General features: G+C 42.9%; 1 protein-coding gene across 2 annotated transcripts in view; it reads right to left on the bottom strand.

Moving 5' to 3' along the window:
* Positions 1-17,593, bottom strand: part of ST3GAL3 (ST3 beta-galactoside alpha-2,3-sialyltransferase 3) — a 199,640-nt gene that overhangs the window by 61,852 nt on the left and 120,195 nt on the right. For both annotated transcript variants that reach the window (XM_042951105.1, XM_042951104.1), the window contains exon 5: positions 15,076-15,168. In XM_042951105.1, the coding sequence (XP_042807039.1) occupies positions 15,076-15,168 (93 nt within the window). The remainder of the gene's footprint in view (positions 1-15,075; positions 15,169-17,593) is intronic.

The following is a 17,593-nucleotide window of genomic DNA, read 5'->3' as shown; positions in this document are numbered from 1 at the left end:
CCCCTGAGTGATCCACTGTGCTCCTGTGTGGAGCTGTGGCTTCCCTCTGGCTACTTCATTCGCCCAGGCCCAGACTCCACACACAGCATTGGGGCAGAGAGTAGAAAGCTCTCGTGCCAGAAGGCAGGCATGGACTGGTGTCTTGCATCCACCTGGGGGAGGTGAGGCTTCAGCCCTGCTTCTCCCCTCTAGCTCTGGTCCCACAATGACCACTCCCATCCCCCGAAGTGCAGACAGAGTAGGGAGAGCAGGACCGAGTCCTGAAAATGCCAGCACCCTCCTCTCTGCCCACCTTCTGCCTGGGCCCTGGGACGTGTGTGGGTGGAGCTCGGACTGGAACCTTCCCTCTGGCTGCAGAGCCGCAGAGACGGAGCCCTGCAGGGCTGTTCCTGGCCTGGAGCCTCTCTCCTTGGGAGGAGGGCCAGGATTACGTTTTGTACTTTCACCAGCCGTTGCAGCTCACAAGCAGTACGGCTCCCCAGGCTCCCCACGTGGGGAATTTGTAGCTCAACTAAGAAAAGCAAAGCTGCTAATCTGACAAGATCAATCCTCAAAGACCGCAGGAATGCAGCCTGCCTACTCTCACCAGGGACAGTGCTTCTGAACACCTCTAGGATTCCTGCTTCCGGGTAGAGCCTGGAGCTTGGTCTGCAAAGCAGGAAGCTGCTCCACACCTTGTCCGACCTTGACACTGAAGCCCCAGCCTTCTAGGCATAGCTCAGGCATCCCTTGCACCAGGAACTCCTCTCATTCATCTTTCATCAGCCCTTCCTGCCTAAGGGCCTCCTCAACCCTCTGTCCTCACCTCTTTCAGAGCACATATTCCGGATATGTGTTCATGTCCCTGCGTTGCCTCCTTGAACCCTGAGGTCAGTAGGTACAGATGAGGAAAGGGAGGCCCAGGGGGTTTAAGCCACCCAGCCCTACTCACTTTTAAAGCCTGGGCATTAATCACTACAGTCCAGTGCTTCTCAAACCATCTGTGAAGAAGGACTGGTTTGTTCGGCTTTTGAAATTTCAATTCTGTCACAGAGCGATACTTTTATAAAGCATAATAAAAATGAATCGCTAGAAAATTTAAAACATATAAAATGCGAACTCCATTTTTAAATTACTAGGTTCAACTGACATAAACTTACTCTAGTTGCTATAGACATGTCTAAAATTTTATTATCAATTTCTCAGAAATCTGGCTGCAGACCAGTTCACATCACTTTTGATTCCATAGCTCACAACAGGCTTCCAAATGACTGACACCCAAGGGTTCTGCCTGGCACTCACCTTCAGGAGAAGCTGGAGAGGGGACAAGACATGGCTCCTCAGGTCCTGAACCCGGCAAGAGAAAGACACACTGACATCATCAGGGGCTGAGGCCCAGCCCCTCATCTGCAGCAGATGAATTTACAACTAGGGAAAACCCAACAGGTTTTCTACAAGATTCACCTGTTCAAAGAAGTATGGGTCCCCAGTCATCTAGGGAAGGAGATTTTTCCAAAGCAAACACAACTTCTGGTCATTTACTGCACACTCACCTAGAAGGGTTAGTACACAGAGCAAAGAGGAAGGAGATGGAATGCACAGCTACAGGGTCCAGGGGAGGGGAGGGGGCAGGCGACAGTGGCTGAATTCCTTGAAGGGTGGGGGAGGCAGAAGGGATAGACTGAGACAGGAAGTGGTGTTAATTTAAAAGCAGATCATGAATTGGTTCCCAGAGGAGGTCAGAACAGCTGATACCAAGAAATGCATGGAGACAAAACTGACGCCAGAGAAACCAAGAGGACACAGATGGCGATTCTTCTAGCTTCAAGCTGGAGGCCAGGTCAAGGACAGCCATTTGGTCTGCCTAGCTAGCCCATGAGGGGCTGTAGATCCCTGGACAACACGCAGAGAAGCTTTAGTTACTGAGGACTCTGCACTTCCTGAAAAGGCCCAGCACCCAAAGATTTCACTGCAGGGATTCCCCACTGAAAATATTTAAAACAGTCTCCAATCAAAAGGAATCTGCATTCCCCTCCGGGCTCATGGTTCAGAGCCCTGACTCAAGGTAGGGTTAGTGGGTTTGATTGCTCGCTCTGTGCTACTATGACTATGGCCAAGTTACAGCTTTTTCATCTGTAAAATGGGCATAAACAACACTTATTCCACAGCGTCATTGTAAAAACTAAATGAAGAAATGAATATACAACGTTTAGCACAGTGGCTGGAACATAGTAAGTGCTCTATATAAAACTATGTGACCTTTTATATACACAGGCTGTCTATATCTGCCAATGGAATGTAAGCTCTTTGAGGGGACAGATTTTATGTATCTTTTTCTTTTTTAATTTATTTATTTTTGAGAGAGACAGAGAGACAGAGTGTGGGCAGGGGAGGGGCATAGAGAGAGAGGGAGACACAGAATCTGAAGCAGGCTCCAGGCTCTGAGCTGTCAGCACGGAACCCGATGCGGGGCTTGAACTCACGGATTATGAGATCATGACCTGAGCTGAAGTAGGATGCTTAACCGACTGAGCCACCCAGGTGCTCCAGATTTTCTGTATCTTATACAATGCTGAAGCTCTAGCACCTACAGAAGTGTCAGGCACATAGTAGGTGCTCAATAAGGTTTGTTAAGTGAATGAAATGGGAGCTATTACCATTGGGTTTACAGGATAGTAGAGTCAATGTGGCAGCCTTTTCAGGGAACTGAGAGACTTCAGTCTGACTAAACAGTGGTATGAAGGAGTCAGTAAAGAGAATGAAGATCCAGGTCCTGGATCTTTAGGTCCAAGATCTAGGAAAGGTTGAAGAACCAGGGCACAGGGAAGAGACTGACCTCAGAGAAGAGATCTTACAGAGGGCAGAAGTGTCATGACTCAATGACTAGCCGGATATTTGGTTGAGAGAAGGAGAAAGAAGAACTCACAGATTTCTGGCTCATGTTACCCTCTCAGGTGGATACTGGTGTCATTCACTGAAAGAGGCAATATGGACTGATTTTTTTTAGAAATTCAGTGATTTGGGCACATTGAGTTTGAGATGCTCGAGAGTCCTCCAAGTGGAGTTGTCTGGCAGGAAGTTGGGCGTCTGGGTCCACAGATCAGGAGCTGAGAGAGTCACTGGCACACAGGTGTTCACTGATGCCGTGGAGTAAGAAGTGAAGAAGACCACAACCGAGCCCTGGCAGACATCAGCATTTAAAGGTGGGCACAGGAACAGGAGGTTGCTTGCGAAAGAGACTGAGAAGGAACAATCAGAGAAGTAGGAGAACTGGAAGGGAGTGTGGACAAAGAATTACTGAGGAGAGAGTTTGAAAATGAAGGAAGAAATGAGTACTGCCAAATGCTTCAAAGAGGTCAGAAAAAGAAAAGGTCCACCCTTGGATTTGTCAGTTAGTCCTTTCAAGTGATCTGGGCGAGAGCATTTCAGGGAGGGAAGTGGTGGGAGTGGAGAAAGCAATTGACGAGTCTGCACACTCCTGTCTGGGCTGGGGCGGGGGCGGTACTCAACTTGCTACCACTCTGAAAGGACAACAATTCTGTAGAAGTAGATGATGATCTATTCTCCTTTGTCATTTATGTCTGGAACAAAGCTTAGCAAGGATGCCTTTCAATCCTACCATCCCTCTCTGGTATTGTAGTAATAAGAATCCTAGGATCTGCCCTGGAAGAGCAGAGAGAGAGGAGCTTTGGAATGTGGGGATACTAGGTACCCAGTTACTCTGGCCAGGAACCCACAAGCTTTCAAAACCCCCAGGAGGCAGTGCAATAGGCCTCCTGTACCTTTTAACGCAGGGGTCCCAAAACATGCAGCTAGGGGCTCTGTCAATATTCCAGACTTCCTGCCTCAGAGAGCTCAGTGGGGTTTCAAAGGCCATCCCTGCACTCTTAAGAATTCAGCCAGCTTGGACCATGGCTAAAAATCACAGATACATACAGTCACAGATACCGTGCACCTCGGCTTTTTGAAAGCAAAGTACATCTCAAAAGACGTTTGTTTTCCCCTGTAGAGATGGGCAAGAGGGCAATTTCTACACCAGTACCTCATTAACCACCACCGGGCATCAGGTAGACCTCTGTACTCTGGCCACTAGCCAGCCTGTCCATGAGACAGCAGCTATGAGAGGAAGCAGAAAGTAGCAGTTAAGCTTGTGGGCTCTGCGGTCGGAGGGCTTGGGTTCGAAACTCGGCTTCATCGCTTCCTACTGCTATGACCTTAAGCAAATGGATGGACTCTCTCCACCCTCATCTTCTCCTGCTTAACACTGGATTAATGACAACACCTATGTCACAAGACTGTTGGGAAGATTAAAACAGGAAAGACAGGGAAAGGTCTCAGCATAGGAACCGCTACATCAAGAGGTGTGGGCTAGCATTGTTGCTACCGATGTTTCTGCCCTGCAGCACGGCCACCGCCTCAATTTGGATTCTGCTTTCTGCTGAAACTGCCTGCCACGGGCTTACCCTGCCGATGCTGCACTGGCTCCCCATGCCCATGGTTCCAATGGCCACCACCTAAAAGACACGACACTAAATCTTTCACGAAAGCACAAAAAGCGACTCCTACGCACATAGCAAAGTACTGCCAGGAGAATGGGGTGTGTCGATTAAGGTTTTTATCAGTCACATTTCTTTGCTTTGAAATCTACCTTTCCCCCCTGCCCCAGAAACCTACATTTTTAATGTTTATCATGATCTATTCTGGGATCTTTATTCCTTCCTGAAAAAAACTTACCTGTTCATAAGAAAAGTCACTGAGAAAACAGAATTCACTTAGTAAGTGTCTGACATTAAAATTTTCTGGAATGATCAGCATTTACAGCCCCAGGATACAACATCTCACTTCATTCTCTTCACTAATGAGATAAGCAATGCTCAGACTTTTCCAAGATCACACAGTATGTTAAGTGAGAAAGCCGCGAGAACTTTCTGTCTCCAAATCTCATCTCCTTCCAGTCTATCATGTATTGGTCTATGTCAGAATAATTTTTCTACATCAAAATAATTACTTTTCTTCACTCTTTCCATCAAGAGTATTTTATTAACAACCCTCATACCCTTGAGTCTCTCAATTTCCTGAGGGCAGAGATTAATATCCACTCGTAAAACAAATATTAAGTGCCTACTAAGTGTCAAAAGCTCTGCTAAGTGTTGGCAGCCATGAACAAGACCATGTCTCTATGTTGAGAAGTTCACATCCTACTATGGGAGAAGACACATCAATCAATAGTTGTAAGTACGATGACAGAGCTGTGTATGCGACACTGTGGTGGCACAAGCTGAGGAAAGAGTAACTGGGTGTGTGTAGATGGGTGGGGGTCCGGGAAGACTTTCCCTTCCATGAGACCAACAATGTTCAGAGCACAGCAGGTGCTCAATAAATCTGAGTTGCTTTAAGCCTTATGCCCTCTCTTCCCTATCTCTCTCATTAGAAGAAGATGTCTCAGGGCGCCTGGGTGGCTCAGTCAGTTGAATGTCTGGCTCTTGATTTTGGCTTGAGTCATGACCTCACGGTTTGTGAGATCAAGCCCCACGTCGGCTCTGTGTTGACAACACAGGGCCTCCTTGGGATTCTCTCTCTTTCCCTCCCTCTCTGCCCCTCACCCCCTCTCAAAATAAATAAACATTAAAAAAAAGAAAAAAAGATGTCTCTAGGCAGGCAAGTCTCAGGGAAAATAAGGAAGACTTCCCAGGAGACAGTACAAAGGTCTAAGAGGGAACAGGCTGGCTTCCCTGAGAGGCAGGACTCTGTAGGCAGAACAGGCTGGCATACTGGCATCCCTTCCATTACCACCGCCTGCTCCCCCACAAGCGAGGCTTGGGAACAGAGTAAGAATGTATGCTTCACACAACACTTGACAATAAAGGAGAAATAAATAAAGTAAAGATTTAATGGTTTATTTATATTGGGTTGTGTCAAAAACTAATACATCAAAACTGCATTAAGGCTTTTTGTGTCAAAATATTAATGCTATCAAAACTAAAATCCTGACTTTACTTAGTATATTTAGTCAAAATATCAAGAAATGCTAGCTACTCACTAGGAAAAAGTAAAGAAACCTCAATCGCAATATCAGGGATCACTCGTAACACCAAGACAACACAAAATACAAACAAAAACAACAACAACAAAAACGCAGATGGCTATATATATCCATATAAAAAATAAAGTTATAAAAATACTAGAAGAAAGCGTAAAGGAAGGCATATTCATAAACTACCACATATGGATGTGAATCCAGAAACTGCTACGGAAGGCAATTTGCCAATAACTTTCAAAATTTCAAACATCTACAATTGTGATCCAGACATTTTCTTCTTTATTCTAGATGATCTCACGTGTGTAGGAAAAAGTCATTCACTGATGTAATAATACTTGTTGTAATAGAAAAGATTAGAAGTTGCCTAAATGTCCATCAATAGGGAATTAACTAATTAAACTACTATACATCTGCACAATGGAATCCATGTAACATGGAATAAGGGACTTCTGTTTCTAGCCACGATGTGGTAACAGGGATGGGATTTAACCTCTTACCTTAAACAACTAGCAAGCAAGTCAAAATACACGAAAAAAACATTTTTCAGACCAGTGCAGGAATGGAGAACCCAAAAAGAGCCCAGTGGTCTTTCAGAGTTGAGATAATGGGTCACAATTTAGAAGACAAAAACGCTAGAATTTGTGAAGACGCTAGAGGACAGAGCTGCACAAAAAGCTCCAGAGATCTTCAAAGGGTTCCCTTACCCCTCTGGTAACTATAATAGACTTTCCCCCATGAAAAATCTTTTAAAAACTGGGGGGGCCTGGCTGGCTTAGTCGGTAGAGCATGTGACTCTTGGTCTCTTGGATGTGAGTTCAAACCCCACACTGGGTATAGAGATTACTTAAAAATAAAATATTTTTAAAATTTTGTCAAAAAATTAAATTGTTGGGGCACCAGGTGGCTCAGTTGGTTAGGCGTCCAACTTCAGCTCAGGTCATGATCTCGCGGTTTGTGAGCTCCAGTCCCATATCAGGCTCTGTGCTGACAGCTCAGAGCCTGGAGCCTGCTTCGGATTCTGTCTCCCTCTCTCTGCCCCTCCCATGCTCATACTCTGTCTCTCTCTCTCTCTCTCTCAATATTAAATAAAAGTTGGGGCGCCTGGGTGGCTCAGTTGGTTGGACGTCCAACTTCGGCTCAGGTCATGATCTTGCAGTCTGTGAGTTCGAGCCCCGCGTCGGGCTCTGGGCTGACAGCTCAGAGCCTGGAGCCTGTTTCAGATTCTGTGTGTGTCTCTCTCTCTCTCTGACCCTCCCCCATTCATGCTCTGTCGCTCTCTGTCTCAAAAATAAATAAACGTTAAAAAAAAAAATCTTAAAAAAAATAAAAAATAAATAAAAGTTAAAAAAAATTTTTTTTTAATTTAAATCGTGGTAAAATACACATAACATAAAATCTACCATCTTAAACATTTTTTTAAGTAAGCTCTACATGCAGCATGGGGCTCGAACTCATGACCCTGAGATCAAGAGTCAAATGCTCCACCTACTGAGCCAGCCAGATGCTTTCCATCTTAAACATTTTTGACTGTACAATTCAGTAGTGTTAAAGTACATACATATTATTACACAGTCAATCTCCAGAACTCTTTTCATCTTGAAAAAGATGATGAAACTCTATATCCATTAAAGAGCAACTTCCTGTTTCCTCTTACCCCCAGTCCCTGGCAATCACGATTCTGCTTTCTGTCTCTATGAATCTGACTGCTCTAGGTACTTCATATAGTGGAATCAAACATATTTTTCTTTCTATGACTGGCTTATTTCACTTAGCATAATATCTTCAATCTCACACATGTTGTAGCATATCAAAATTTCCTTCCTTTTTAAGGGTGAATAATGTTCCATTGTATAAATATATCACATTTTATTTATCATTCCATCTCTTGATGGACACTTGGATTGCTCTGGCTATTGTAAAATAATGCTGTTGTGAAACGGGTGTACAACTATCAGTGTGAGACCCTGCTTTCATTTCTTTTGGGTATATATCCAGAAATGGAATTACTAGGTCACATGGTAATTACATTTTCTTTTTCTTTTTTTTTTTTTTTTTAGGAATTACCATACTGTTCCCATAGTGGCCACACCATTTTATATTCTGACCACAAGTGTACAAGGATTCTGATTTTTCTATATCTTCATCAATACTTGCTATTTTCTTTCTTTCTTTCTCTTTTTTCTTCCTCTCTCTCCCTCTCTCTCTCCTTCTTTCTTTCTTTTTTGATAGCAGCCATCTAATGCGGGTGAGGTATAGCTCATTGTGGTTTTAATTTGCATTTCCCTAGTGATTAGTGATGTTGAGCAGTTTTCCATGTGCTTGCTGGGTCATTTGCTTTGGAGAAATGTCTACTCAACTCCTTTGCCCATTTTTTAATCAGTTGTTTTGCTGTTGTTGAGTTGTAGTTCTTTACATATTCTAAACATAATTCCACATCAGATATATGATTTGCAAATATCTTCTCCCACTCTGCAGGCTGCCTTTTTCTGGTTCATTGCTAAATCACTTTAAATAACTGACTCTTTAAGACAAAAATAAATAAGAATAGTGCCATGTGGATTTACAATATATAGATGTAAAATGTATGACAAAAATAGCACAAAGGATGGGAGAGATAATGGAACTATACTGTTGCAAGGTTCTTAAACTCTAAGTGAAGTCCTATAATATTATTTGAAAATATATTATAAATTAAAGACATATATTGTAAACTCTAGAACAGTCACAAAAAACATAAACAAAGAATTAAACCTATAAGCCAATACTGAAGGTAAAATGAAGTCATAAAACACATTCAATTTCTGGCTCAACAAGAGCCAGAAAAAGAAAGAAAAAATAAGAAAAACAGAAAACTAATACCAAGATAGATTTAAACCCAACCATATTGATGATTACATTAAATGTAAATGGTATAAGATCTGCAATAAAAGGCAGACATGGCCAAATTGGATAAAAAAGCAATACTCAGCTATGAACTACGTTCTGTCTACAAGAAACTCACTTTAATTGTGAAGACACAGTCAAACATAAAAGGACAGATTGTTGTAAACCAGCGCCGAGACTCAACTTTTCTGAGGCTCAAGGGTATACACAAACATATGCTTCCCCCCACAACACACACAGAAGTAAAAGTATGGGAAACATATACCACAATGAAGCTAACTCTAAAAAGGCTGGAGTGGTTACATAAATATCAAACAAGGGAGATTTAAGAATAAGGAAAAAAAGGACAATTCAAAATAATGAAAGGATCTATTCACATCAAGGGAATATAATAATCCTAAATGTGCATACACTAAATGTCACAGCTTCAAAATATGGGAAGCAAAAACTAATAAATGGAGACCTCAACATCTGTCTGTCAAGAACTGTTGGAAAATCAGTAAGGATATAAGAGACTTGAAAAACACTATCAACCAACGTAATCTAATTGCCATTTATAGAATACCCAATAACAGCAGAAAAATCTCCAAGTGCACACAGAATATTCACCAAAATAGACCATATTTTATCTTATAACTCAGGTCTCAATCAACTTAAAAGTGTTAAAATCCTATGAAAACTATTTTCTGATCACAACAAAAATAAATTAGATATCTGTCACACATGGATATTTGGAACACCCTCAAATACTTGGAAATTAAGCTAAATTTCCAACACTTCAAAAGAAACCATGGGACAAAGTAGAAATCACAAGTAAAGTTAGAAAATATCTTTAACTCAATGAAACTAATAATACAATATCAAAATTTGTGGGATGTACCTGATGCAGTTTATAGAGGGAAATTTATAGCATGAAATCAAGGAATCAAATCAGTGGTCTAACCTTCTATCCCAAGAAACAAACAACAAATTAAACCCCAAATAAGCGTAAGGTAGGAAATAATAAAGATAAGAACAAAAAATAATGATTACAGTGAAAAAAAATACCAATAGAGAAAAATCAATGAACCCAAAAGCTAGTTCTGTGAGAACAATGAAAACAATAAAACTCTAACCAGAAAGACTAGTAAAAAAAAAGGGAAAATATATAAATGACCAATATCAGGCATATTATGCCAATACATTCAACAACTTAGAGGAAATCCACAAATTCTCTGTCAGGCACAAACTACCAAAGAAGAAATAGGAAAACCCAAATAGAAATAGAAAAGCTCCAGATCTATTAAAGAAATGTAATTCTTTTTTTTTTTTTTTTAGAAATATAATTCTTTGGGTTTTTTTTGTTTTTGGTTTTTGAGAGAGAGAGTGCGAGCAGGAAAGGGGCAGAGGGAGAGAGAAAGAGAGAGAGAGACAGAGAGAGAGAGAGAGAGACAGAGAGAATATCTTAAGCAGGCTCCACACCTAGCGTGGAGCCCAATATGGAGTTTAATCCCAGGATCCTGGGATCATGACCTGAGATCAAGAGTCAGACACTCAACTGACTGAGCTACCCAGGTGCCCCTAGAAATGTAATTCTATGTTTTTTTATTAAAAAACTTCCCACAAGGGGATTTTCTTAACACAAAACCTAGGGAGCCCTAGATGTCTTTGCTGGTACATTCTATCAATCATTTAAAGAAAAATATTATCAATTCTATACAAAACTTTCAGGAAAATGCAAATGAAGGAATATTTTCTCACTGATTCTATAATGTCAGCATTACTCTGATATCAAAACCAAAAACGTTACAAAAAAACGACAGACCAATCTCTCACGAACAGAGAAACAAAAATCCTTAATAAAACATTAGTGAATTAAATCTAGAAATATATAAAAGAGAATAATAAATTAGAATAAAATGAAGTTTATTCTAGTATTAAAAGGTTGGCTTAACATTAAAAAAATCAGTCAACGAAAAAAATCACTGTGATTCACTATATTAATAGATTAAAGAAGAAAAGCCATCTGGTTGTGTCAAAAGATGCAGAAAAGGAAGTATTTGACAAAATTTGACATTATTCATTATAAAAATTCTCAACAAACCAGAAATAGAAGAGAATTCCCTCTATCCTAAAAGGGTATCTATGAAAAACCTACAGCTAACACCATAATGGTAATAGACTAAATGCCTTCCCCCTGAAATTGGAAACAAGTCACGGATATTCACTCTCACCTCATCTATTCAACACTGTATTGATGAGTCTAGCCAGTGCAATGAGGCAAGAAAAAGGAAAAAGAGGCAACCAGAATGGAAAGGAAGAAATAAAACTGTCCTTAATAGAAGACATGATTGTTGAGGTGCCTGGCGGGCTCAGTCAGCAGAGCATGTGACTCTTGATTTCAGGGTCATGAGTTCAAGCCCCACACTGGGCATGGAGCCTACTCAAAAAAAAAAGACATGAGTGTCTACATATTGTGATATTAATGCATGGACAGATATAAAGATCCATGAAATGGAATAAAAATTCCAGAAAGAGCCCCACATACATATGTTTGGCTGATTTTTAACAAATAGGCCAACGTAATTCAATGAAGAAAGAAGTCTTCAACAAATGGTTCTGGAACAACTAAACATACATATGCAAAACTATATACAAGAATTAACTTGATATGAGTCATAGACCTAAATGTAAGAGCTAAACCTATAAAAATTCTAGAAGAAAACACAGGAAAAGACCTTTTGACTTTGGATTAGGGTAAGATTTCTTAGATAAACCACCAAAAGCAAAATCCATAAAAGAAAAAATTTATAAATTGGACTTCATCATGATTAAAAACTTCTGCTTTGTAAAAGATATTGTTAAGACAATGAAAAGGCGAGCCATAGGCTGGAAGAAAATATTTGCAAATCGCATGACAGAGGGCTTCAATCCAGAATATGTAAAGTTGTCTTACATTCAATAAGGAAACAACCAATTTACAAAATGACAAGAGCTTTGACAATTCCTCAGAGATAAAAGAATGCTAAATAAGCACATGAAAATGAAAATGAATATCATTAGTATTACTAAAATGCAAATTAAAACCACAGTGAGGTATCACTAAATTTTAGAATAGCTAAAATTAAAAAGACTGATGGCAGAGACGTAGAGCACCTGGAACTCTTTTTTTTTTTTTTTTTTTTTTTTTTTCCAACGTTTTTTTATTTATTTTTGGGACAGAGAGAGACAGACAGAGCATGAACGGGGGAGGGGCAGATAGAGGGAGACACAGAATCGGAAACAGGCTCCAGGCTCTGAGCCATCAGCCCAGAGCCCGACGCGGGGCTCGAACTCACGGACCGTGAGATCGTGACCTGGCTGAAGTCGGACGCTTAACCGACTGCGCCACCCAGGCGCCCCTAGAGCACCTGGAACTCTTATACAACGATGGCAGGAAAGCAACATAGCACAGTCAATTTGGAAAACTCTTTGGCAATTCTTGGGGTGCCTGGGTGGCTCAGTCGGTTGAACATCCAACTCTTGATTTTGGCTTAGGACATGACACCATTCATGAGATCAAGCCCCGCAACAGGCTCTGCGCTGACAGCGTGGAGCCTGCTTGGGATTCTCTCTCCCTCTCTCTCTGCCCCTCCTCCACTCACATTCTCTCCCTCTCAAAATAAATAAATAGACATTAAAAAAAAAAGTTTGGCAATTTCTTATAGAGTTAATGAGACATCCCATATACAAATTTTATGGTGGCTTTATTTATAATCACCAAAAACTGGAATCTACCCAAATGTCTTTTGACTACTGAGTAGATATTTTTTATTGTTTATTCATTTTTAAACTTTTTAAAATGTTTATTCACTTTTGAGAGAGAGAGCGAGCGAGCGGAGTGGGGGAGGGGCACAGGGAGAGGGAAACACAGAATCTGAAGTAGGCTCCAGGCTCCAAACTGTCAGCACAGAACCCAACGTGGGGCTCGAACTCATAGACTGCGAGATCATGACCTGAGCCAAAGTTGGACACTTAACTGACTGAGCCACCCAGGCGCCCCTCAACTATTGAGTAGATAAACAGACTGTTGTATCCATACGATGGAATACCATTCAGCAATAAAAAAGAACTGATACACACAATACATGTATGAACCTCAAATGCATTAGAGTGAATGAAAGAGGCACACTCAAAAGGCTTCATACTATATGATTCCATGAATATAACACTCTGAAAATGCTACAGGAACAGAAAACTGTTCAGTGGTTGCCAGGGGTTGGGGGTTAGGGGAGAGGTTAACTACAAAGCAGCACAAGGGAGCTTTCAGGAGGTGATGATGGGAAAGCTCTACTGGATTGCTGTGGTTACTCAAAGGTGTGCATTTACCAAAACCCCTACAACTACACCAAAAAGTAAGTTTTGCTGCATGTAAATTAAACTTCAATAAGTCTTACTTGTGAAAAAATTACTATACATCCATATAATCATGTTATGCAAGCATCAAATGAATAAGATTACCATGTATGCTGGTAATAGGATGATTTCTAACATATATTGTTAGGAGTAAAAAGCAAGATACAAAACAATAAATACATGATATTTCTATTTATATTACCCAGGCTGTCTGGGTAATATTGGCTATCTCTGGGGATCTAGAGTGAGAGCAAATACCCTTTTGCACATTTTCAGTTATTATTTTTTTGACCGTATGCTTGCATTACTTTCAATTATAAAAAGTAAAGGGGTGCCTGGGTGGCTCAGTCGGTTGAGCATCCCACTTCGGCTCAGGTCATGATTTCGTGGTTCATGAGTTCTAGCCCCACGTCAGGCTCACTGCTGTCAGTGTGGAGCCTGCTTCAGATCCTCTGTCCCCCACTCTCTCTATCCCTCCCCCAATGGTGCTCTCTATCTCAAAAGTAAATAAACATTTTAAAATATATATAAAGAAAGAAAGAAAAAAGAAAAAGTAAAACAAAACAAAACAAAACCCAACACCTATATCCAGGTCAAGGAAAACTCGTAGGTGTCTGGCCCAAGGCACTGAGTCAAGTAAATCTAAGAAAAGATGTATAAGAATATGGAACATAATACCAGACACTTACGAGGTGCTCAATAAATAGCTGGGGGAAGAAAAATATTTGGAAGCAAGTCAGAAGGCAGACCCTAGACAAAGAGATCTCTATCTGAACACCAGATATTCAGCAGAGCCCCTGTTTTAGACAAGGAGCTTCCATCACTCCCATTAGAAAAAGAAAAGGAGCATAAAAACCACATATTCTGGATCTACTTTGGGGCAAGTTGTTTCTCAGCCTTCCTCGGCAAGCACGTTGTATGCCCTAACCTCAGCCTTCTCAGGGATGGGATGTAAGCCCTTCCCCCAGTGAACGGACCCCACCCCAGGAGGCCACCCCAAGGGCTCCCCTGTGGTCCAAGTGCTGCATCCCCACTCCCAGAGGGTCCTGAGCGGCCTTTCCTCCAGCTCCTCTAAGTTAGACACTCCGATAACTTTCTGAAGGAACAAAATGACCCTGGCAGTCTCACTACACTCCAGACTGCAGACAAGCCCATCTTGGCACATCAGGTCCTTCTCCACACTGTAGCTTCATGGAAAGAAAACTCAAGAGGAAAAGGCAGATATGTAAGCAAGGCCCCTCAGCAGAATATGGTCAAAGAAACTCCCAGGGTTTGGCACAGTTTCTTCCAGCAAGCTTGGTTATCAGGAAATCAGGAACTCCAGAATGCAAAACGGACAAAGAGAGAAGGTGCCAGAACAGCCAGGCCAGGCTCAGAAACCTCTCTTTGTTCCCTGCTTTATTTGGATATGCTTCCCTGAAGCCATGTAGTTTTGATGCTATGACTTAGAGCTTCTATGCTGAGGAGGCTTATCTGGCTGCCTCTGGGTACCTGGCTTCCAAGGAGTGCCACGCAGGTTCTACCTGTCCCCTCCCCTCCACAGAAACAGGCTGTGCTGGCAGGTGCAAGCTCCAGAGACAGGACGGGGGTAAGGTACAGCAAGGGCACAGAGTGGGACTGGGGTACGAACCAACCCGAAACAAGTCCTCTCCAGGCACCCACAGACTCAAGGACACAGGGCAGTAAGTTACACCAGAATTTCGCTTTCTCAGAGCACATCACTTGCACAGCATAGAGTTTCTGACTCCTGGGCCATGGACCAGGCTGTCTGGGCAGCGGGAAGAAATAGGAACACTTACCGAGGAAAGATGGCAGTCATCAAGGCTGAAGCATAGCCAGGCTTGCAAGCTCCCTCTGAAAAGTTTGCGTATTTGGTGGCTAACTCAGCAGGCCTATGGGAAGAAAAGGAAAGTCACAGCTTGCCAGGCACTGAGCAGTCAGTGGGGTATTAGTTCTTAAAGAGCTGTAGCTGTTTGAACCTTGAATAACGCTTCATTCTCTACAATCAGCCTTTCAGCCCCTTTTCCACACCAAGGCTTCGGGGCGGGGGGAGGGGGGGAGTGGGGAACCCAAACCAAAAATTCTAAAGGAATATAGGTAGATAAATTAGCAAGGCCCCTGTACAGAATTTGGCAAAAGGAACTTGCTGGGTTTTGCAGCAAGCTTAATACCAAGGAAATCACGAACTCCATCCAGGCTCCCAGACTAGAAATATGGAGCCTGCAGACCTAGGGAGAGAGCTGCCCAGGCTTTGACAGTCACAGGCACCTGCCCTTTCAGGCTTCATTGTGGGGTTGTACACGCCCAGCCACACCTGCCTCTACTCTCTCCACATATACTATGATCCCGCCAGTGGGAAACACTCTCAGTATCCTGAATATAGGTCAAATATATGTTGGGACTATTGCTGTAACCGTTAGATGTTTAGTTGAGGATGCTCTGCTGCTTTCCTATTCTCTTTGCCCAGAATGTTCTTCCTTGTCCTTCTCCACCTGGCTATGCCGACTGGTCCTTCACAACTAAGCTTAGGTCTCAGCTTCACTGGGAGTAACTCCCTGGCCCCCAGGTTGGGCTAAGTGCCTCTTCTGTGCTCCACAGTCTGTCCCCCGTCACCCACATTACATGCTTATCCCCAGAGGCACTTGCCATACTATACTGTAACTGTTGGTAGTTTGTCTCCCTCATCATACTGTGAACTCCCAAGGTCAGAGTCTGATTTAACCCTGCATCCCCAGTACCTTGTGCAGAGATGGGCCCACAGAAGATGCCTATAATTTTCTGAAGGAACAAAATGACTCTGATAGTCTCATTGCACTTGTACTGAAAACAAGACAGTCTCGAGAGCCCACAAGCCCTCTAGAGTGTTTGCTGCATATTTGCTGAAAATTTTTTCAGAAGACCTGTGTGTTCCAGCCCCGGCTTTGTTGCTGTGTGACTGTAGTCGAGTCACTTCACGTCTTTGGGCTTCAGTGCCCTTATGTGTTCGATGTGGGGCTAGAGTCACCGCCTTGCCACCAAAATCCGTGCCAGTGCAGTTTAGAGAAAACCGCCGTGGAAGAACAGGACACATTCAGCGACTGCTGAGGCTGGCGGCCCTGCATGCTGGGGCACCTGAGAGAGCCCTGGCTGGCTGCCAGTTCCCAGGCCCAACCTCCCCCGCCTCCACCCTTGGGCCTGCCGCCAACATGCTGGTGCCCAGCTGCTCTACTGTGCTGGGGCCCCCCGTGGTAAGTCTTCCCTCGGGGCTGCTGCAGGAACTGGGTGGGGCAGGCCTGGGGGGAAGGGGGCTGGCGCCTATACTAGACAGCCAGAAACGATGATGCCACTGCCTAGCATGTGTCATGTGTGATTCACTCCCATGCCCCTGCGGGCCTAGCCCAGGGCCTTGCACAGAGTAATTGCTCACTGAATTTAGACAAACCCATCTGTATCCGTGTGCGTTTCTTCTGGAAATCTACAATTTTTTTTAGCATTTCCTACCAGTGAAATGTAAAGCCTGAAATGCAAATACAAATGCTGAGTAATAAGCCAGAGTCGAGACTTTATTTGGTAGGCAAAAGAAAAGTCAGAGGTTTAACAAGAGAATTTACGTAACAGTATTTTCTTATATAAACAACTATTTCCGAAACAAAACAGAAACTTCAGCATACTTCGTGAACTTGCGGAACGCTCTGAGACTAGGTGCAGTGACTGAAATACAGATTTTTTTCAATTACGTCTTCAACAGCCATGTGAGTAGGTGCTATTAGTTATCCACTTACACGTGAGCCCAGAAAGAGAAAGAGACTTATCCAAGATCCTATAGCGCGTAAGTGGTAGACATCAGTAAAGGAGCTCTTCACATGGAAGTACCACCAGTGCGGATCGTGGTAAGGGCCATCACAGAGGGAAGCACAGAGTCCAGCGACAGCACATTAAGTGGTGAGTGCCAATGGACAGGGGTAGAGAAGAGGGTCAAGAAAGCCTCACACAGCTCTCCGACAGCGTGTCTACAAGCAGTGAGGTGTTGTGAGTCTCCCAATCCCCCACTCTCTGTGTCCTGCCTTGTAGCAGTGGATTCCTGTGCTCTTCCTGAATTCCAGAAAGTTTCACACTGAGGACGAAAGACGGACAGCAGCTGCCCCTCTAACACGGTGTACCACAGACACAGATATACAACAACAGATAAACCTTTGGCCCCATCTTTCCTCTCTCTGGCTTACATCGTCCACCTCTGGCAAGGTGCTTCTGGAATAAGGGCTATGGGCAGTCCAAGATCCATGGACTCAGGTAATCTATCATGGAAAAGAGGGGGGCACCGGCCAGCTGGAGCACAAG

This window comes from Panthera leo, chromosome C1, assembly GCF_018350215.1.
Source record: "Panthera leo isolate Ple1 chromosome C1, P.leo_Ple1_pat1.1, whole genome shotgun sequence".
Taxonomy (NCBI): Eukaryota; Metazoa; Chordata; class Mammalia; order Carnivora; family Felidae; genus Panthera; species Panthera leo.
The sequence above is the reverse complement of the archived record's forward strand: the minus strand, read 5'-3'. Positions and strand labels throughout refer to the sequence as shown.